General features: G+C 35.7%; 1 protein-coding gene across 1 annotated transcript in view; it reads left to right on the forward strand.

Annotated features, from left to right (window-relative positions):
• RGS22 (regulator of G protein signaling 22) overlaps window positions 1–21,916 on the forward strand; it is a 117,420-nt gene that overhangs the window by 17,817 nt on the left and 77,687 nt on the right. Inside the window, exons 3-8 of the mRNA XM_069465602.1 lie at window positions 5,013–5,234; window positions 10,488–10,573; window positions 11,436–11,604; window positions 14,706–14,835; window positions 16,563–17,193; window positions 18,676–18,837. Coding sequence (XP_069321703.1) covers window positions 5,013–5,234; window positions 10,488–10,573; window positions 11,436–11,604; window positions 14,706–14,835; window positions 16,563–17,193; window positions 18,676–18,837 — 1,400 coding nt within the window. The remainder of the gene's footprint in view (window positions 1–5,012; window positions 5,235–10,487; window positions 10,574–11,435; window positions 11,605–14,705; window positions 14,836–16,562; window positions 17,194–18,675; window positions 18,838–21,916) is intronic.

Genomic DNA, 21,916 nt, shown 5'->3' on the forward strand with positions numbered 1-21,916 from the left:
TCCCTTTGGTTCTCCTGGAGAGAGTTGGAACCCATTCTAGTAAGTGAAGTATCCCAAGAATGGAAAAATAAGCACCACATGTACTCACCAGCAAACTGGTTTCCCTGATCATCACCTAAGTGCACATTTGGGAATAACACCAATTAGGTATCGGACAGAGGTGGGGGCTGGGGGGAAGGGATGGGTGTATACTTACTTGATGAGTGCGATGCGCACTGCCTGGGGAATGGACATGCTTGAAGTTCTGACTGGGGGGGATGGGGTGGGGGAAGGGGATGCGTGCATACCTACATGATGAGTGTGATGTGCACTGTCTAGGGAATGGACACGCTTGAAGCTCAGACTCGGGAGGATGGGGGGGCATGGGCAATATATGTAACCTGAACTTTTGTACCCCCATAATGAACTGGAAAAAAAAACTTCTTTAGTTGCTCCCCAGGATTCTAAAGCAAGAATGATCAGAGGGTTTGTTAAAACTTGGAATGCTGGCCCCCTCCCCCAGAGTTTCTGATTCTAGGGAGGAGCTTGAAAATTTGCATTTCTAACAGGTTCCTGGATGATGCTGATGTTTTCAGGGAACACACTCTGAGAACCACTGATTCTTGATTCGAGAGAATAAGTTGACAGTTATAGAGTATAATAGAAGGTCTATTCCTTTCTCCCCAGGCTATGTCCTGTTATTCTCCCCTCAAATATTAAACTTTAGCCATGTCTCATTGTTTGCAGTTCACCAAAAGTGCCCTTTTATTTTGTGCTCCTGTATCTGATGCATTGGCTATTTCTTTTGCTGACTTCCCAATTCCCTTCCTTGTCTACCTAATGAATGCCTGTTCATTCTTCAAGATCCAACTGTAGCATCCTACTTTCTCGATATATCTGCCTTAATTTCTGGAGATAGTTAATGAATCTTTCGGTACCATCACGATGCTTTGTATATACTTCTATTGTGCCTATTATGTGTTACAGTGAAGTTGCAATATATATGCATTATTATTCAAATTGAACTATTCATGTTCTGCAGAGAGAGTGAGAATGATTTAAAGAGTGGGGATTGATTTTGTTGTGCCAATCCATGAATATGTGCCCTGGAGAGGGTGTGAAACGGAAGATGAGAATCTGCCATTCCCTTGGTAGGTCTCATCCTTCCTGCCTCTTGTAGTGTGTAGTCATTTCCTTACACTAAGCTCGCTTTTTGTACAACGTGAGCTTTAAACACAAGCCCACCCCTTCATCTGATCCCTAACTGAAGAATCAGTGGCCCATTTCAATGCTGGAGGAAAAACTGTGGTCAACTTTTTGAGAACATTGTTATAGATAACATTGTACTTTATGGGTGCTTTCAAGGATTTCAAGGGATAATTTTGACTAAATATGATTTCATTTATGTGCTGACTTTTAGGGTCCATTCCCCTTGTAGGATGGGTTTTTATCATGTATGTATATTTACTTGTCTTTCTTTGTGTGCTAGATTATGCGTACTCTGAGGCAGGATTCGTGCCTTGTTCATTTCAGTTACGGCTTTATGGAGGATGCTCTGTGTTGGCACATTCCATACTTATGAATAAATGAATGAACTAATAAACAAAAAGTAGATCTGGGCAATCTTACTAGAGAGCAGAAGATGTAGATTCTTTTTTCCTGGAGAGACAATCATGGACTGATGGAGTATCAAACATGGAAGGCGGTTTGGGATTATCTAGTCAAAACCCCTTTTTACTGATAGGTCTCAGAAAGGCAGTGATTTGCCCAACATTTTTTCCATTTAATCATTCTGCTTATCCTTCCCTGGATAGTCACCAGTTTAGCCAAATCCCTTTTAAAGTATGATAACTAGATCAGACATAATATTCTGGTATTATTACCCTTGTCTCTGTGAACATATTTCCCGTTTGGCATTTGCATTTACACTAATTTTCATTTATTTTCAGTATTTTGTTGACTCTTTTCATCATAGAGAAAAATGAATGATTAGGTACTTGTTCCTTCAACAAGGGCAGAAACAATGTTTTATTCATCTTTGTCTCTTCTATGCTTGGGGCAATGATTGGCACTTGGGCATTTAAAAATTTTGCTATTGTTGAAATGAATTGACTGGGAGAAGCTTCAAATCAGTTATTTGGCCCCTTTTTAATCTTAGAATCACAGTGCTATTATGGACCTTTGGAAATCTAAGCTAACTCATGGCTTTTTAAGTAAGAAAACATTTATTTATCTTTGGCAAGATCTCTGTCCCATTTCAATTAGTTTCACAGAGAGAAATTCTACAGTTTAAAAATTACGAACATTTTAACATATCATACATTTACTTTTTTTATAAGTAGGAATATTTTGTATCATTTTATCATAAACACAAATAATTCTAATTTTCCTTTTGTTGTTCTTCCTATGCTTTTCTGTAAAGTACTTCTTTTTGACTGGGTCCTCTCTTCACTTTCATGAACTTACATCCTTCAGCTTTTCTTCCTCAGAATGGATACACTCTGTCCCTTTACCCATTAACTCCATTCAGAATTTAAGTATTTTTGTGAGTGCATATGAGTAGCAGAACCTAAATCACACATGAAGCTGTAGCTATAGGTAGTCTTGGAAATACAGTTTTTAGTTTTCCAGGCTTTGCATTTCAGGAGGTTGGAATGGATCCTGAGTGAGCCCGTCCACAGCATGTACAGCAAGCCTTAACTAATATTATGTGTCAATCCTAGGTTTAAAGCAGTTTCATAGTCATAAATCCCAGGGCTCTGTTGTAAGCTCATTAGGGGACTTGCTATAAAGCCATGAAGAGATCATTTAACCTTTCTTGGCTGCAGTTTTGCTTTGTAAGTTAACTATAAAAGTAATTTCTAACTGCCTGTCTTAAAACCTGCCCCGGTTCTTATGCATGATGGGGACAGTATCCCCTCCAGAAAGCTAATAATTACTACACTAAACCTGGTTGTGATAGCAACAGCTCTGAGATAACAGCCTCTCCAGAGTGTGGTGATGGTTCTGTTCGTGGGATGTGAACAGTCTGCCTCATCAGCTACCAAGAGACTCTTCCTAAAACACAAATTGGAAGTAACTATGTTATTCCCCTCCTTAGGATTTTTTTCATGCCTCCCTGTTTCCCAGAGGATTAAGATATAAACTATACTTTTTATGATGGCATGCAAAGCCTTCTGTGATCTGGTTCTCTCTACCTTATCTACTCTAAATCTTTCTTCTCTGTTCCTTAAACTATGCCAACTGTAGCTAGTCTAGTTCTAGTCCAATTGCATTAAACTGCTTCGAGTTACCCTCATACGACATGTTGCTTCTTGCCTCTTTGCCTTTACTAGTAAAACCAGAGTAAATAAGAGCATAGGCTTTGGGATCAAAACACCTTGGGTTTGAATTCTAGCTACCCTAACTTCATAGGGTTTTTACTTAGCAAAGTACTTGGCATAGAGAAAGTGGTCTAAGTACATGCTAGTTTTATTAAAGAAACTTAATACATAATTTACTGCTAATTATTCTCACTTTTCATTGAGCTCTACTTGTCATTTTGGGGAAAAATTTTAGCCCTGAGGCTTTTTGGACTGTGGGCTGATATTCATCTTGAACTCTATTGTCTACTTTAAATTCCTTAGAAGATGGTAATCCTAACACTCTGGGATGCCGAGGCGGGAGGATCGCTGGAGGTCAGGAGTTTAAGACCAGCCTGAACAAGAGTGAGACCCCATATCTACCAAAAAAATAGAAAGAAAGAAATTATATGGACAACTAAAAGTATATATAGAAAAAAATTTGCTGGGCATGGTGGTGCATGCCTGTAGTCCCAGCTACTCAGGAGGCTGAGACAGTAGGATCGCTTGAGCCCAGGAGTTTGAGGTTGCTGTGAGCTAGGTTGACGCCACAGCACTCTAGCCAGGGCAACAGAGTGAGACTCTGTCTCAAAAAAAAAAAAAAAAAAATCCTTAGAAGAGGAAACAGACACACTTTAGAGCTGTGATATTATATGACATTAAAATAAAAAATATATATCTATACATATAAACATATTTCTAGCTCCAATTTTACTATGAAATTCTGCCATTTATTAAATTATAACTGTAGTATATCTAGCAGTCCCTTAGTAGAACTTGAAAGAATTAATGTTGTACTTAGGACACTTACTGATCCAAGGGGAAGGGTTTAACGTCTTCTACCACCTGGCTAAATATGTATATATTAGTCTACATGAATAATCAGTTCACTGAAGGTACCTAAAATAAGTGAACATTCAGAAAAAGGGACTTGATTTTAGATTTGGAGGGCAAATGGGACAGGACATGGCCAGTCTACCATTTACTTCTTGTGGAGATAGAGGCTCCAAACATGTCCAGTGATTTACCTAGAATCACAGAGCTGCTTATTCACACGCTGACATTCAAACTCAAGACTCCTGACCTGTTGTATATTAACTGGCTGGCTTTAAATAAAGGTTGGCAGCATTTAGAATTACTGAGAAAAGCTCAGAAATGTTATTCTTTTTTACTCTTTTTTTTTTTTTTTGGTCACAGTGCGAGGAATGGTGTTGAAATAGTCTTAAATGAAGAACACATTGTACTTAGTTTTCTCCTTTTGGGCAAGGGAGATTGTTGGCTTTCATGGTTCCTTGGCATGAAAGATATACTGGGAGCATTATTTCTTCTTCCTTTACCCATTCTTCCCTAATAATCCACCCGCTTCTAAGAGGGTAACATTGCTTCATAGAGACCAGGTGTGTATCTCTTTCCAGTTTCAAATCATAGAGGTAAGGTGTTTATACAAAAGGAATTTCTCCATAGTGTACCCTGACACTTATTCATGGCATAAGTACTTTGGTAAGAAAGGGTTCAGTGGATTCCCTTACTTCTAGCCAAGGGGTTTCCTAGCTCCTAAAATGGAAGAGGGAATGATAAAAATGCAAATCTCTGTGAGGGGTATACATGTGCATATATAAATACAAAGTTGTCTTAGAGACAGTGAGTTTTGGGTTTAAAAAATGTTTTAATTTCTATACATTTATATTATAGACCTTTTCAGAGGCAATTAGATTTAATGGGGATTATGGAGTTTTTGAAGTAATTAACGATGCTCCACAACTTCTGGAAAAGCAACTGAAAAAAATTCTACAAAACCAGCAACCTCGAAATCCCATCTATGATGTTGTAAGGCAAGGAAAGTATGATGTTAAACCTGTTCAAATCAATGCCCCCCATGAAGATGAGACCATCAATGTCAACTACAATATTATGGTAAGAAAGTATAATTATGTGTATATCTTGTTAGATTGAGAAAGCATTTGGTGAAATTAACATGAGTTTCCTTAGGCTTCCTTTTTGAAATGTTGCTATATTTATTAAACTGTTTTGTACTTATGCATAGTATTTTGTTGTTGTTGTTATTGTTTTAATATATATATATTTCGGAGATAGAGTCTTGCTCTGTTGCCCAGGCTAGAGTGCAGTGGCATCATCATAGCTCACTACAACCTCAAACTCCTGGGCTCAAGTAATTCTCCTTCTTTAGCCTCCTGAGTAGCTGAGACTACAGGCTTATGCCACCACTGGCTAATTTTTTTAATTTTTTGTTGACGGGGTCTGGCTGTGTTGCCGGGGCTGGTCCCAAACCCCTGGCCTCCCACTTAGGCCTCCCAAAGTGCTAAGACTATGGGCATAAGCCACTGTGCCTGTCCTACACATAATATTTATTAAGCACTATATTGTATTTTCAAATCTAATGACTAGTTTAGTCTAGCAGTTTTGTTGATGTTCTGTTATCAATATGAGAAGAGTCACTTAATTTACCTCGAATATTTAGAATATTAGGTTAGTTTTGGGCTATATAAACATATGTATCTTTTATTTCATAGTTTAGATGCATTGTAGAAAATGTGGGTATACAGAGAATTTATTTCACTTGGGTTTTAAACCAACCCTATCAGGCAGTTGGGAATTGAGACTTCTGACCCTCAGGTTACACCATGGGGCTTTGACCTCCTTGGCCTTAAATTCTATTTTCAGCTTCTAGATTTTGTCTCTTTGGCATGAGGCTAGAACACCTGGGTTCTAATATTGGCTCTTCAGCTTACTGGCTCTGTGTTCTTGGATAAGTCACTTTGATAAATCTCATTTCTTCATCTGTCAAATGATGCCTTTACTACCTACTACTTAGGCTTGTTGTGTGGATCAAATGAAAATGATAATTCATTTTCCATTGATTTAAAATGTCTGATAGAAATAGGCTAAAATATGCCTAACACTTAAGACATAGATCTACTTCAGCCTCTTTAGTGCTTCAAATATATTAATATTTAATATCTTTCCTGTTAATTCCCATAAAATTAAATGGTAATAATGATAACTATGTTACAGCATTGTTTTGAAGCCAAAACAAGGAAAAATATTCTGAACTATATAGCATTATATAATTGTTAGTTAAAAACATTTTTACTGGGTGTGACCATGATATTTATTGGTTTATTCACTTCCTTCAGTGAATAGAAATCAAAAAGATCCACTGAGTAATCTTAAATAATACACTTCTAAATAACCCATAGTTCAAAGAGTAAGTCCCAAGGGAAATTAAAAATTATGTTGAATTGAATAAAAATTAAAGCATAATATGTCAAAATTTGGGGGATGCAACTAAATTAGTCCTTGGAGGGAAATTTATAGCATTATGTCCTTATAATAGAAAAGACTAAATATCTCAAATCTATGATCTGCTTTTCACTATAGTAAACTAGAAAATTAAAGTTAAATTAAACTAAACAGAATCTATGAAATTGAAAACATAAAACAAAAGAGAAACATCAATGAAAATAAAGGCTTGTTTTTCATTTTTTGCTATGAAAACATTAATAGAATTGGTAAGTTTTTAGCTGTACTAATGAAGAAAAAAAGAGAGAAGATATAAATGACCAATATCAGAGATGAAAGAGGGAATGTCATTACAGATCCTACAGATATTCAGTAAAAAATAAGGGAATTTTGTCTACAAACTCAATAAATTTAAATGAAGTAGACATATTCCTTGAAAGACACAAATTACCAATGCTTACTCAAGGGGATATAAATAATCTGAATAATCCTATACCTATTGAAGACATTGGATTTATAGTTTAAAGTCTTCCCACAAAGACAACTCCAGGCCCAGATGGCCTCACTGGTAAATTCTATCAAACAAGTGAAGTAATCCCAAATTTATGAAAACTTTTCCAAAAAACAAGAGGGATCAATTTCCAACTTACTTTATGAGGCTAGCATTATCCTAATGCTAACAATAAAGAAATTTCAAGGAAAAGAAAAACCTATAAATTAATATCCCTCATGACCACAGGTACAAAAATTTTCAAAAGTAAGCAAATTGAAACCAGCATTGCAAAAAAAATACATCATGTTTTAAAAGATAACAGGTATAATCTTCATAACCTTGAATTAGGCATTGTTTTTTAATTATAGATATGACACCAAAAGCACAAGCAAAAAAGGAAAAATATAGATAAATTAAAATGTAAAACTTTTATGCTTCAAAGGACAGTACCAAGAAAGTAAAAAGATACCCACAAAATGGAAAAAAATATTAATATTAGCAAATCATATATTTGATAAGGACTGATATCTAAACCATATAAAGAACTCTTACAACGCAATAATAGACAAATAACCCAATTAAAAATGTACAAAGGATCTGAATAGACATTTCTCCAAAGAAGATATATAAATGAGTATAATAAGCATATGAAAAGGTAGATGTTCAATATCTTTAATCATAAGGGAAGTGCAATCAAATGCAGAGCAACTGGAACTCTTACATTGTTGATGAGAATTCCATTTTGGAAAACAGTTCTTTCTAACTTAAACATATAATGCTACCCATCTGTCCTACTCCTGTGTATTACGTCAAAGCATGAAATTATATTCACACAGAAACCTGTATGTGAGGGTCTGTAGTTGCTTTATTCATAATCATAAATTCTGGAAGTTATCCAAATTCTACTAACTGGGGAATGGATAAACAAACTGTGATACATATCCATACAGTGGAATATTAATACTTGGCAATGAAGAGGAATGAACTAGTGATGCACAGAAGAACATAGATCAATCCCTAATGCTTTATGCCAAATGAAAGACACCAGAATCAAAGGCTGCATATTATATTGATTCCATTTATATGATATTCTGGAAAAGGCAAAACTGTAGAACAGATCAGTGGTTGCCAGAGCCTGAAGTTAGAGGGAATTGTTGACTACAGAGTGGCATGAGGAAAGTTGGGGGATGTTGGAATTATTCTATATCTTGACTGTATTCCTTGTTACATGATTATATGCATTTGTCAAAACTTGTAGACCTGTATACTAAGAAGGATGGATTTCACTGTATGTAATTTATATGTCAATAAATCCGACTAAACAAAAAGATCTGTTGGCTGATAATCATGCTTTATTTGGTTTCCTTGCACATCTAAATATAATTTTTGTCAATCTAATCCTATAGGTATTTTAGACAGTTTGTGTATGACTACTTGGAAATAGTTCTGGAATGATTTACCTAAAGCCAGTTTCCCCTAACTTTTTGATCATCTCTTTTTCTTTCTTAACCAACTTAAAAAAATATTTAAGGTTTAAATAATTTCATTTTAGGTAAATTATTGTTGTGTTTCTTATAAGTACTTATTAAGTTATTTTATGGTTGATCAGGATTGTTTGTAAGTTTTTGGTCTTTATTAATAGTTACTTTTTAAAAAACCTTGAAGGCTTGAAGGAATTTTTTTTTTTTTTTTTTTTTTTTGCAGTTTGGCTAAAGAATTTGTTCTATTTTTGATTTTATTCTTTTTAAAGTTTTCATTTTATTTCATTCTTAGGTCAAATAGGTGAAAAAACAGTTAAAAGAGGATGAATTGTAGGTAAACTTCATTAGGTAAATGCTAGGCAAATTGATTTTTGATGAACTAACTAGTAGTCTGACAACCTTGTAGAATTCCTCAAGGGTTTATACAGATCTTTATATATAATTTGATATAATTCTGTGATACATTGAATGTAGTGCTAATGAGAATTCAAGAGTCCTGCATGGTTGTCAGTATGTAGCATATGTGGAGTCTTTTAACTTCAAGATCCAAATGTCCTTCAGATCTCACCAAGAAGCATTAAGATGGTCAACAAGATGCTGCTGATTAGGCACTGGCTGTTTCCGTAGTTTTCTTTTTTCGTTACAAAAAGATAGTGTTTGGTAAAGGCAAATGGATGTTTTTTGAAGAGCAGGAGAAAACCATTGTGTGCCCATTTTTCCAATCCTGGGAGCCTAATGTCTTTGTGCCACATACCAGCAGTGTTCAGCACATGTGTGCTCTCACGACCATCAGCTGATCAGATGTTGGCAGCACCACTGTGGGGCATTCAGTTTCCCCGCGGGAGTTAGTCACGGTCTGTACATTGACTCTGATGCTAGTATCATACCAAAACTCTTGGTTTACCAGATAGTCTATGGAAGCCACGTAAATGCAGACACATCTACCTCACTAAGATATATATTTTATTGATTGTTTTATTCATTAGTAGCATTTGTTTTGTGTCCAAGGTACTGGTATTCTTTAGAATTCTGAAAAAAGTGAATATAAGAAAAAATATAATCAATAGTCAGTAAATATTTTAGGATGAGTAACGGTAATGCTTCAGTAATTTTGTATTGCTCTCACAACTTCAAGATAAAATCTGAACTCCTTAATGCTATTTAAAAGACTATTCACTATCAGGCCCCTGCCTCCTTCTCCAATTTTCCTCCCTCCATCCCTCAAATCTCATCCTGTGACCTAGTACTACTAAACTTACTGTTTGTGTCATCTCCTGCTCTCCTACTCAGCCTAGCTAGTCTTGTTTCAGGTCGATGAGTGAAGGCCATGTTTCCTAGGAAAACTTCCCTGGTTTAGTGCCCATGTGGGGTCCCATAGAAGCCTCTGTACCATGGCACTTGTAACACTGCGATAGTTGTTAATCTTGACATCTCCAGGAGAGTGCCTGAGGATGTTAAATATATAACCACAACAAAAAAATTTGCTAACTTGAGGAACCAGGGGCCTGCAATGACTTTGGTGGCCTTACTAAGTTTTCTTGGTTTTTTGTTTGTGATTTTTTGTTTGTTTTTTATGTGTGTTTGTGATTATTTTTAACCAATTTTTTGACTGTGAAAATACTGAGATCAATTGGCTTTTTTCTCATTCCTCCTCCTTCAGTAAGTTACTTTTCTGGATTCAATTTGCTAATCTGTAAAAATGGAGATAATAGTTGACACAGTTGTTAAGAGAATTAAAGAGGTACCAGAGGCAAGAAGTGACCTCACATTTGTGGCTCAAGGTTATTGATCTTTTTTGTGCAAATAAAAGGTGTAGGAGTAGGGCTTGTAGTGATAGCTAGATGCCATTATTGCTCCCATGCTTAGGGCTTAATTGTCTTAAAAGTGATTTTCTTTAACATTTTTTTTCTTCTTTTCACTTTCTTCCAATAGTGTCTCAGTCATGAACAAGGTATTAAATGGATCAAAAAAGAAAGACTCCCAGCATTTCTGGAAAGTGATTGCTATTTTGAATACAGGTATTACAGTCCCATCAATATACATATTTTTAAAATGTCTATTTTTTTCACCAAAACTCATTTTTCTGGGATATCTTAATAAAATTATATATATACCTTTTAACCCATCAGAGTTTGGATCTCATCTGCTATAGAATAAGAGTGATAGAACATTGGTAAAAAAATCACTTAACTTTTGTGAAGAGATTTTAGAGGAGATAGCATCTAATAATTGGTCTTCAGTTGTACTTCTCTGGTCATTATATGTTTTATTTTGTTTTATTTTATTTTTTAAAAACTTTTATTATTTTTATTTCAATAGATTTAGGGAGTACAAATGGTTTTTTGTTTCATGGATGAATTGTATAGTGGTGAAGTCTGGGCTTATAGTGTACGTTTCACCTGAATAGTGTCCATTGTACCCAATAGGTGATTTTTCATCCTTCACCTCCCTCTCACCCTCCCCTTTTTGAGTCTCCAGTGTCCATTATGTCACTTTTTATGGCTATTATATTTTTAAAATTATTTATTGGTGATAATGGTACTTATGTTCAGGGTATTTAAAAATGAATATTAGTATGACATGAAAAAGACAGTATTTGATAGTGCAGGGTCAAGATTTTCCTTTATGTTTCCTGACTTTTAAAGTGTGAGTACCTAAAATTTGGCCTTTCCTCAGAGTAACCATTTTTAAGTTAAAGTAAATTAAAACAGAATAATTATTAACTAATGAGTAGTGTTGTGAATAAGCCTAAGAGAATCATCCTGCAGAGTTAGGAAGGGAGATTGGCTTGAATTCATAAAATAAAATTTTAGTATTTTTTTTCCTGAATTCTACCATATTTGAAACTTATTTCAAAACCGTATGATTTCTAAAATACAGGTTAGCCAAATTGGTCTCACAAGTTCGATGGAGCAAGTCAGGTGTGAATTTCACACTAGGTACAAATTTTTCTCCCTGGATCCTGAACAAACCACCCAGTCCGCCACTGCCTGCCACTGAAGAAGATAATCTTATAATTATGAAAAAGTTCTACGTTTCTCTTGGCGAGGTAAAAGTATGAGGTTTGTTTTCATGACTTGGCACTTCAGTGAAACTTCTCATTTTAGGGGCACGAATTTCATTTGTACTTCATGATTTCAAATACTTCTAAAACAGATTTAGCAATAATTCTTGTGGATTTATGTCGATTCATTTGCTCTGCACATTTTCACCTGAAAGGTAATTAGAAATATTATCCTCATGTGTCTAAAGTAACAAAAGCAGGGAAGAATATGCTGTACCACCTGAGAATCAAGGGTAACTTGAATTATATCCATGGTTTCATTGTCCATTCCAAAATTTTTATTATTTGAATTCTGTTACTTTTGTACAAAAAGATGATAATTTGAGTCTTCTTCTTCCTATTGTCTAGATTATTCCTTAGTAGTAAAATGCATTACTATGTAACAGCTATCAAATAAATTTGTCCTCCATGATTGGAGAAATGTGGGGTTGTAGAAGTGCATTTGAAAAGATATAACCTAGAATCAAATGTCTTTTTGGAGAGTCACAGTGTAGTGAAAACTATTGTTTAATCTTTGGCCTCTAATTATCAAATCTTATCTCTGGAAACACACTTATATACAAAATCAAGAATGGCAAATATGTAGGCCGTGTGCTGTCACTCTTCTAGTCTCCCTCCATGACAGACATTGTTAATCAATTGTGGAAATTTTTCTGCTGAGCTAAGACTTGGCCCCAAATTTTTTTCAACACAGTATTCTGGGCAGGCACTTCCAATTGATCAGAGATGTCATACGAGAGGAATCCTCTTTGCCATTTGTGTTGGAATGGATGGACTTATCTTACGTTACTTGAACTTTTTTTTTTTTTTTTTTATGTGTGGCTCCTCTTAATTTTGTAGTATGGCATTTCTATCAGCAATATTTGTCAAAAATGTTTAAAATTATGCCAGTTCCATTATTTCCACTGAATAATGCTTAGTGATGTACTAAAGGGATGTTTTTCTTCTCTCTTATACTTATTTTTTTCTCCTAACTGTTTTATTTTTTTCTCCTAACTTAAATATTTTAGAAATGTCAGGAATGTCATAAAAATAAAAATAGGTACTGATAGTTGAGGCCACTAAACACACAAATGAAAGAATCAATCCAGGGGAATAAGTTTTGATTCCTTACATGTGAATTTAATGAAAGATAAGGGAGTAAAAATCTAAGCTAGTTTACTTTTGCTATTTTTCTGGGATGAAAGAACTGTTTCTGTTCACTTGATTAATTCTTTAACTATGTCATTTTTCAATAGCCTTTGAGCTTTGAGGATTCAAAGTTCTTTGGGTCCTTAAATTATTTAAGCCATGACTATAGATAGGGACTAATCTTTATGATAATTGGTAATATTTGTTTGAGTCTTCAGTTATACAATCTAAAAACAGTTGACCCATCTCTTAAAAGTATAAAGTGGAATAATTAACTACTTTTATGTTTGACTGTTGATTTCTTTCTCCCCTGTCCTCTCTCATCCTTTTTGTACAGTTGAAATAGCAAGGACACTTGTATATTGGTCTCTCTCAATTCCTTGAATGTTCTTTAATTATTTTGCCCTCCTGTCAGTGCTTAGGCTATTACTTGGAATAAAGTAGTCACTCAATAAATATATGTTGAATGAACATATAGTTAATAATAAATAACTTGATTTTAAAGGAAAGAGGAAACAAAAGTGAATTAGAGGCTGGGCGCGGTGGCTCACGCCTGTAATCCTAGCACTCTGGGAGGCCGAGGCGGGTGGATCGCTCGAGGTCAGGAGTTCGAGACCAGCCTGAGCAAGAATGAGACCCCCGTCTCTACTAAAAATAGAAAGAAATTATATGGACAACTAAAATATATATATACAAAAAATTAGCCAGGCATGGTGGCGCATGCCTGTAGTCCCAGCTACTCGGGAGGCTGAGGCAGTAGGATCGCTTAAGCCCAGGAGTTTGAGGTTGCTGTGAGCTAGACTGACGCCACGGCACTCACTCTAGCCCGGGCAACAGAGTGAGACTCTGTCTCAAAAAAAAAAAAAAAGTGAATTAGAGTCTTTCAAAGCTTTTATGGACCCAGGAAACTTTACCTCTAAGAGGGGAAGTAACTATTCAGATGCCACCTCTCATTTCTCTCTCTCACTTTGGTCTCATGTAGCCTGACTTGCTCTGTTAATTCTGCATAGTAGATAGGAAATAATATCTCTTCCATTTGGGCCTCCTCTTCTGCTAGTGTTCCTTAACCTAAGTGCCGACTAGCCAGCTGACTCAGTTGGAGAAAGGAGAAATGAAAAATGACAGGAATGCTGGACATTCTCTTTTCTGCTCCTGTTGAACAACTTGGATTCTCTGGGAAACACAGAAGAGGTTATCACTGAAAGGGGCAGGCAGAGGAATTTTCCCAGGAAGTCTGGGTTAGGAGCTTCTTAGGGATGGGGTCTAGACGCTAAGGATCAGCTTGGGAATTAGGTTGGCTGGTTCAGGGGTACACAAAGCAAAGGAAAAATGAAGGTAGCATCCAGGGGCAGATGGAGTTAAGAATCAGTTTGCAGGAAGTATCCAATCCAAGCAAAGTTGTGAAAACTAAATCTGAGACAAAGAGGTGGCTGAACTTGGAGAGTTTTCCAGTAGTGTTAAGAGTGGAGTCTCTGCCATAATGGGGGAGGAGTTGTTAAACACACTGATCCAGGTCAGATGGAAACGGGGACATGAATTAATTGGGTAAGTTGTAAATATGAGCAGCTAGCAAAAATGCTTCAAAGGATTGATGAGCTATGGTGACTGCCAAGTTGAAGTCATATGGCATGAATTTGTAGTGAATCTAGGAAGCAGGGTTTCATGCCTTTGGTCAGCAATAGCCTGAGAGTGAGAGTAGAGAATTTGATGAGTATTGGACTCATTTTTTTCCTTTGGTTGTCTACTATGAAAAATATCTGTAGAGAAATTTCCTTCCCATTATTCTCTTATCTAATGAGTTTTTCTGAGTACAATTTTCTTTTCTTTCATGGGATAATTTTTCCTTTACATATTGTACTACACAAATTGAATGTTATTATAGTTATTTGTCCAGGTTTGTGATTGGAGGAATACTACTAATCTTATGTTAAACAAATATGCTCTTTTCTTCCTAGGCCTCTTATACTCAAACAAAAGATTGGTTTACACTAGCAAAACAAAGTCAGCAAACAGTACCAACCTTTTCATTACTCACTCCTGTACCACACAGAAAAATCGAGTCACCAGTTATTTCATCTGTTTCTGGTAAGCAGGAAAGGACAAGAATGACTTCAGAACTCCTCTTTAAGTTTTTGTTTATTTCTTCTAGTCTTATAGTACAGCACTTGGTAGTTGGGGAGAAAAAAAATTATCCACATCCCCCGGGCCCCACTCGACTTCCTACTGGTTTTTTGAAAGGCCATTTGGTATAATGAAGAGGATGGGTTTAGAAGCCAACTCTGATACTTATTAGTTGTGTGACCTTTGATGAGTTATTTGCTCCTGGGAGTCTTGCTTTTCTTATCTGGAAGATTGGAATAATGAAACATACTAAATATATAGAAAATGCCTGGCCTAGTGCTTGGTACCTAATATGCAGTCAATAAATGTTTGTCTTATCATTGTTTCCTATCACAGTTTACAAATTTTTGTTAAGTTTTTGCAATAAAGTTTGTACAGCATTTCTCTGTCCTTGAGTTTCCCTTCTGTTCTTAAGTTCAGACTATTTTTCACCTTGAAAAGCAGATAAATTTCTACTCTGAGCTTTTGTGCATAATATAAACTCATAAAAATAGAATGAACCTTCCAGAAATGGGAGTCATTATGATATTGCTAGAGAAAAAAATCTAGGTGTGATTCAGGAGAGGAACTCAGGAATTCACTAACAGTACTTAACTGATCTCTTTGAAAGTATAAGCAACCTCTGGGGAAGATAAATCTGGATTTTCTAGAATTGAACTTATGTCTAGCTAAAGAGGAAAAGAATGTTTGTAATTGAACATAGCTGGATTTATAGGTTTCTTGCTGTTTCCCCAAAATATTAAAGTAGAAAATTAGAGAGTAAAGATAGTAAACAGGAAGAAGGATGGCAGGAGAGTGGGGAGCAGAAATGCCTGCCTCGCCCTTTGCCACAGCCTCCCTTCAATTGCGTGGGATTGAGTGTGTGCCCAGTATCCTTTCACAGGTTTACAAATCTAATCTCTCAATATCTGGAAAATTTGGTATATTTCAACTTGTTGTTTCCAGTTCATTGAGACTTGAAATCTGGTAACTGAGGAAATGGTCATTGACAGTGGGACACAGATTACAACAGTCACTTGATCTGTGGCAATTCAAGGGGTGGATTTACCATGTGAAATAAGCACTAACATCTGATATTTGAAAGAAAGAGAAAGAGAAGCTAAATACTATCTCTTTATAAAAAGCATAACAATAATTCATTATAAGCCTTCATAAATACCTTATGCCATTTTGTAACTTTAATGAAAGGCTATAAGTATGATAGAAATTGAATCTTTCTGATGAAACAGCGAATTTTTAAAAAATTGCTGATATTGAGTCCAGTTCTGGTGTGTTCATCTATGATCTCATCATTTATAGAAGATAATTTTCCTTTGTCATGCAACATGAAATATTAAAGCACATATTATTGTTTAATTCCTTAATAGATTTGGCCCTTATGTATTGACATTCTATATCAGTCTGAAATATCACATTTTAAAAGTATATAATAGTGTTTTTAAATATCCCCTGTGTTAGGAATGTCAAATATTTAGTCCGTCTGCTACCATTCTCCCTTTCTATGTCCAGGGAATACAAGATTGATCCCTGTTGGCAGTTTGTTTTTCTGGCTTCAGAATCCTTCTTAAGACACTGGCCCATGCAGTCAGTGGGATAAACTCATTTGTCATCCTGGCCCTATAGCATCTATTTAATAATTAAAAAATTTTGTATTCATATCTAATCTAATAACCTTTTATGATTTAATACAGAGAGTTTTATCTTTAATGATGGAGTTCACCCCAGGACAAAAAAGGACCCATCTAAAACTACTAAATTAATTTCTGAATTTGAAGAAGAAGAAGAAGAAGGTTCTGTATCTCTACAAGATACTCCTTCTCACGCTCTTCTGAGAATGTACCTTGAAAAGCAACAAGTTGATGAAAGCCAGACATTGCATTTCTCAACATGTGAAGAATTTTTAAACTCCTATGTGTACTTCATTTTGACATCAGCAATTCAGCAAATGATTGGAGAGCCATTTGCAGAAATCCCAGGCTATATAGACTTCAGCAGTATCACACAGGTGTCATTTGATGATCAGTTTGACGATCGGTTTGAATGTTTCTCTGGCATGAATTTTTTAAGAGAATCAATTCAAACCCCAAAGGAAAAGTCAGAAGAAATATTAGAACAAACAAGTTTAAGTTCGAAGAGTGAGAGCTCTGGACCAGAGAGCAGGGCTGACTGGCGTATTTCTCATAAAATGTATGACATTGGCAATAGAAAAGAGTTTGAAAGATTTAAGAAATTTGTAAAAGGTACCTTAGGAGAGAGATATTGGTGGCTATGGATGGATATTGAGAGGTTAAAAGTTCTTAAGGACCCTGGAAGACTTCAAAGGTATTTCTATTTTTTATTTTTAAATGGTTTTAAAAACAAATTATAGATTATTAGTTTGGGTTATTTAAGCACAGGGAGAAAGCCTAAAGTAAATGTAAAAATGTAATTATACTCTTTGTAAATATTTATGATAGTAAATATTGATTTTACTAGTTTTTTGATTTCATAGTTTTCAGATAATAATGATACCAATTATTTGGTTTGCATAATGTTTCTTCCCATAAATTCTAGAACTTCTCTCAAATTCATTCTGTTTTTGTTTTAACAACAGTCCAGTTGTATAGAATTTTTATAGAAAAAAATAATTTATAAGTTATACAACCACACTAGCCTATAAGAGCTTATGCTAGTGTGAGAGCCTGTTGTTCCTAGCAGCCTGCTCGGTTAACAAATTCCATGATCTTAGTTAGATGCCACACAGCTGGATATTTGGATGAGTCTCTCTGCTGGAGATCCTCTTGGAGGTCTGATGGGGCTCAGGTCTTCATTTGGTTAGCTCCATATGTTTTAGATTGCCGTAAGTTAAGAATCTTAAGAGGACCCTGTTTTAGGAAAGTCCTTAACTCGTCTGTAGTCTCCTGATCTGCGCTGAAGCAGGTCAACTATAGTAGATTGCAGTTGCCATTAAGGGTTTGACTGAGTGTGTGCTAGTGACTGGGTTATTCCAGTTATTTTAATGGCATTCAGATCATAGAGTTCATTGTTCTACATAGTTAGAAAAGCAGGGGTCACCGAATGGTTGATTATGAAGCATGACCTGATTGATCATGGGATGGAAGGTCCCATCACCACCTACCACTTTTCAAAACATATCAGAGAAGTTATATCTAAGTAACATACATAGGTTTTTCAGGATCAACACTGTAGTAGTTCCCATTGTTGCTGTAATAAATTACCACAAATGTAGTAGCATAAAATAACTAAGTTTTATTTATTCTTCTATAGTTCTGGAGGTCAGAAGGCTCTAGGGAGGAATCCATTTCTTGCCTTTTCCACCTTATGAAGGCTACCCACCATCCTTGGCTCATGGCCACTTCCCCCATCTTTAAAGCCAGTAGGATGGCATCTTCTCATCTTTCTGACCTCTGTTCTGTCCTCACATCTTTTCTCTATGACTCTGACCCTCCTGCCTCCCTCTTAGAAGGACCCTTGTGATTACATTGGTACCACCAGATAATCCAGGATGATCTCCTTAAAGTCCTCAACTGAATCACATTTGCAGAGTCCTTTTTATCATGTAAGGTAACATATTCACAAATTCTGGAGATTAGAATGTGAACAGCTTTGCAAGGCCATTATTCAGGCCATCACAAATACTCTTCCCATACCCCTAACTGTGAGAAATACTATCTCCACAAAAATGTTTGGTACTCCCAGACACTCAGTATTGGTTGTTTGTTTTACTTATTGTCTGAAACATTTTAGAGGTGAAAACATTTTGGTAGTTGAATATTCTGTGTGTGGATATGTGTTTTCTTTCAGACATCTTGAGAAGATGAAAAGATGCTATCTAGTGAGCAGTGGAGAATACTACCTTTCTGCAGAAATCTTATCAAAATTTAAACTGTTAGATGGATCTCAGTGGACTGAAGAGCATTTAAAAAATATTCAGTCTGAAGTTGTAAAACCTTTACTTCTTTATTGGTAAGAAAAAGAACATGAATCAAAGCTATGTACTTTCACTTTTCTCAGGCTAGTTATGAGTTATACTTTTTTTGTCTTATGGATATATAACTTATGAAAATCTAAAATGACAAGATTATTTTATCTTTAGCTTTCCTTAAGGTAGTCATCTTTTAGATAATCTGGATGTTTGGGTTACTGTAAATCCATAATAATGCTGGACAGTACTTCAGTTCCCTTTTAACTTTGACCTTTTTATGATATGTATCCCATAAAATTGGGGTGTGTGTGTGTGTGTGTGTGTGTGTGGATACACATAGCTAGAGTTACAGATTTATCATCTCGATAAGTATTTTTTGAACACCTGCTATAGGCCAAGTGCTGTGCTAAGGATACAAGGGTGAGACATGGCCAAGTCTAGCGGTCATAGTATAATGGGAAAAACATAACGTGAATATTTTAGTATATAATAAAAGAAAGTGTGGTAAATGCACAGGATTATAGAGAAGAGGTCATATTTCACCTGGAACTCTGGGGACTTGACACAAGGAAAAGAGAACGGGCATAGTGGAAGAAATGTGTGACGTTTGAAGATCAGTGAGTTGTCCATTGTGACTGGGATGGATCTGATTGTGTCACTTCTCTGCTTTAAATCTCTCACTGTTTACCCCAGAGCTTTCAGTGTAAAGCTCAGATTCCTTAAATTAGCAAATAAGGTGAGCATGATTTATTCCTTGCTCACTTCTCTGGCATCATCTTCCATCTAGGTATTCCAGATTTCTTATATGCTTTGTACTTTTCTATATGTAGGGAGAGTGCTGTTCTCTTTCTTTCTTTAAAGCATTTTATCCTTAAATATTTAAGACATAGAGAAAGGTATAAATTATACAATAGTGGGTACCTATGTACACACCCACCCAACTTAATAAAACATTAAGTTTAATAAAACATTACCAATACAGTGTTTCCTTTTTTAATTGAACTTTTTGTTTTGAGATAATTGTAGATTTATATGCAGTTGTAAGAAATAATACAAAGAGATACTGTGTACCTTTCATACAATTTCCCTCAGTGGTAACATGTTTCATAACTGTAACTATAGTACAATATGACAATGAGGAAATCAACATTGATACAATTTACTGATCTTTTCATATTTCACTAGTTTAACATACACTCATTTGTGTGTGCTTGTATATTTAGTTCTCTGTCGTTTTACCACCTTATAATTCAGGCATTTACCACCTCAGTCAAGATACAGAGCAGTTACATTACCACAAGTGTCCCTTGTACTGCCCTCTTACAACCACATCCACCTCCCTCTTTCCCACCCTGGCCCCTCCATCCTAACTACTGGAAACTGCTAATACATGAAATTATACAATATGTAATCTTTTGGCATTAGCTTTTTAAAATTCAGCATAATTTCCTTGAGATCCATCCAGGCTATTGTGTGTATCAATAGCTTGTTCCTTTTTATTGCTAAGTAGAATTCCATTGTATGGATGTGCTATATTCATTCACCCATTGAAGGACATTAAGGTTGTTTCCAGTTTTTGTCTATTACCATTGAATACACACATACACATACACACACACACACACACACACACACACGTATTGGATATAAGTCCTTGGTGGTTATGTGGCAAATATCTTCTCCTACTTGCTAGAGTTGAGAATTAAGATGTGTATAATCAGTGTACATGAGACATTGTATAATAGCATCAAAAATAATACAATGCCAATTTAAGATTCACTATGATATATTCCATAATATTTGATGAATTCATGTAGTGACTAATCAAATATGCTATCTGAATGAAATAAGAGTATAAAATTAAAATGGTAAGAGCATCAGGGACTTATGGAGTCATATGAATATACTCAAATGATGTAAATCAGAAAATTGAGGCACCTAGATATCCTGGCCATCACATGTTGTTTAATTTGATAAGGGTCCTTTTTTTTTCTTAAGAAATGAGGTCTCGGCCGGGCGCGGTGGCTCACGCCTGTAATCCTAGCACTCTGGGAGGCCGAGGTGGGCGGATCGTTTGAGCTCAGGAGTTCAAGACCAGCCTGAGCAAGAGCGAGACCCCATCTCTACTAAAAATAGAAAGAAATTATATGGACAGCTAAAAATATATATAGAAAAAATTAGCCGGGCATGGTGGTGCATGCCTGTAGTCCCAGCTACTCGGGAGGCTGAGACAGGAGGATCGCTTGAGCTCAGGAGTTTGAGGTTGCTGTGAGCTAGGCTGACGCCACGGCACTCACTCTAGCCTGGGCAACAGAGTGAGACTCTGTCTCAAAAAAAAAAAAAAAAAAAGAAATGAGGTCTCATTATGTTGCCCAGGCTGATGTCAAACTCCTAGCCTTAGGAGATCCTCCTGCTTCAGCCTCCCAAAGTGCTGGGATTATAGGCATGAGCCACTATGCCTGGCTGATAAGGGTCTTGTAGATATGCCCACTACATGCAAATAAGTAATTTTGGATATTTCCAAGTCTGCAAGTAAAGCTTCTGAAATATAGTATAGAATGACAATGGAGAGCTATACAGAATGCTTTCTGATCCTAAACTAATTATGGACTTTGGGTTCTCTTCTACTTCCATCTGTGTTCATATCAGGAAAGATATCTATCTTCTTCCTTATTTAAAGGGAAATTTTCTACCAGGCCTTGGAATATGGAATAGGAATTAGTCTTTGGTGTGTGGCATCAGGGAGAAAAACCTGGTCCAAGAAGCAATTAGTGGCAGGCCTTGACATCTGGAGTTAACCCCATATCCAATAAAGAGTTAGTCCATATACTGAATAATAGGATATCCATCCAATTAAGTGTGGCCTTGATATTGTGCCAGACATTCTTTTTTCCTAGTTTCTGGCAGTAGTATTGGTCTTTCACTTACATAAATTATTGTAAAATTCTTACCTTCAAATTTAAAGGCTTGAAAATAAATAATATGAATCATAACTTACTTTATTAGCATACTTAAGCATTATAAAAACATTTATATGTTAATTTCATTCTACCAATTTTTATTTGGTACTATATAGATAAATACTAAACTGCCTTAAAATTATCAAAAGTAAATTTGATG

Source organism: Eulemur rufifrons, chromosome 3 (assembly GCF_041146395.1).
Source record: "Eulemur rufifrons isolate Redbay chromosome 3, OSU_ERuf_1, whole genome shotgun sequence".
In the NCBI taxonomy this organism is placed as follows: Eukaryota; Metazoa; Chordata; class Mammalia; order Primates; family Lemuridae; genus Eulemur; species Eulemur rufifrons.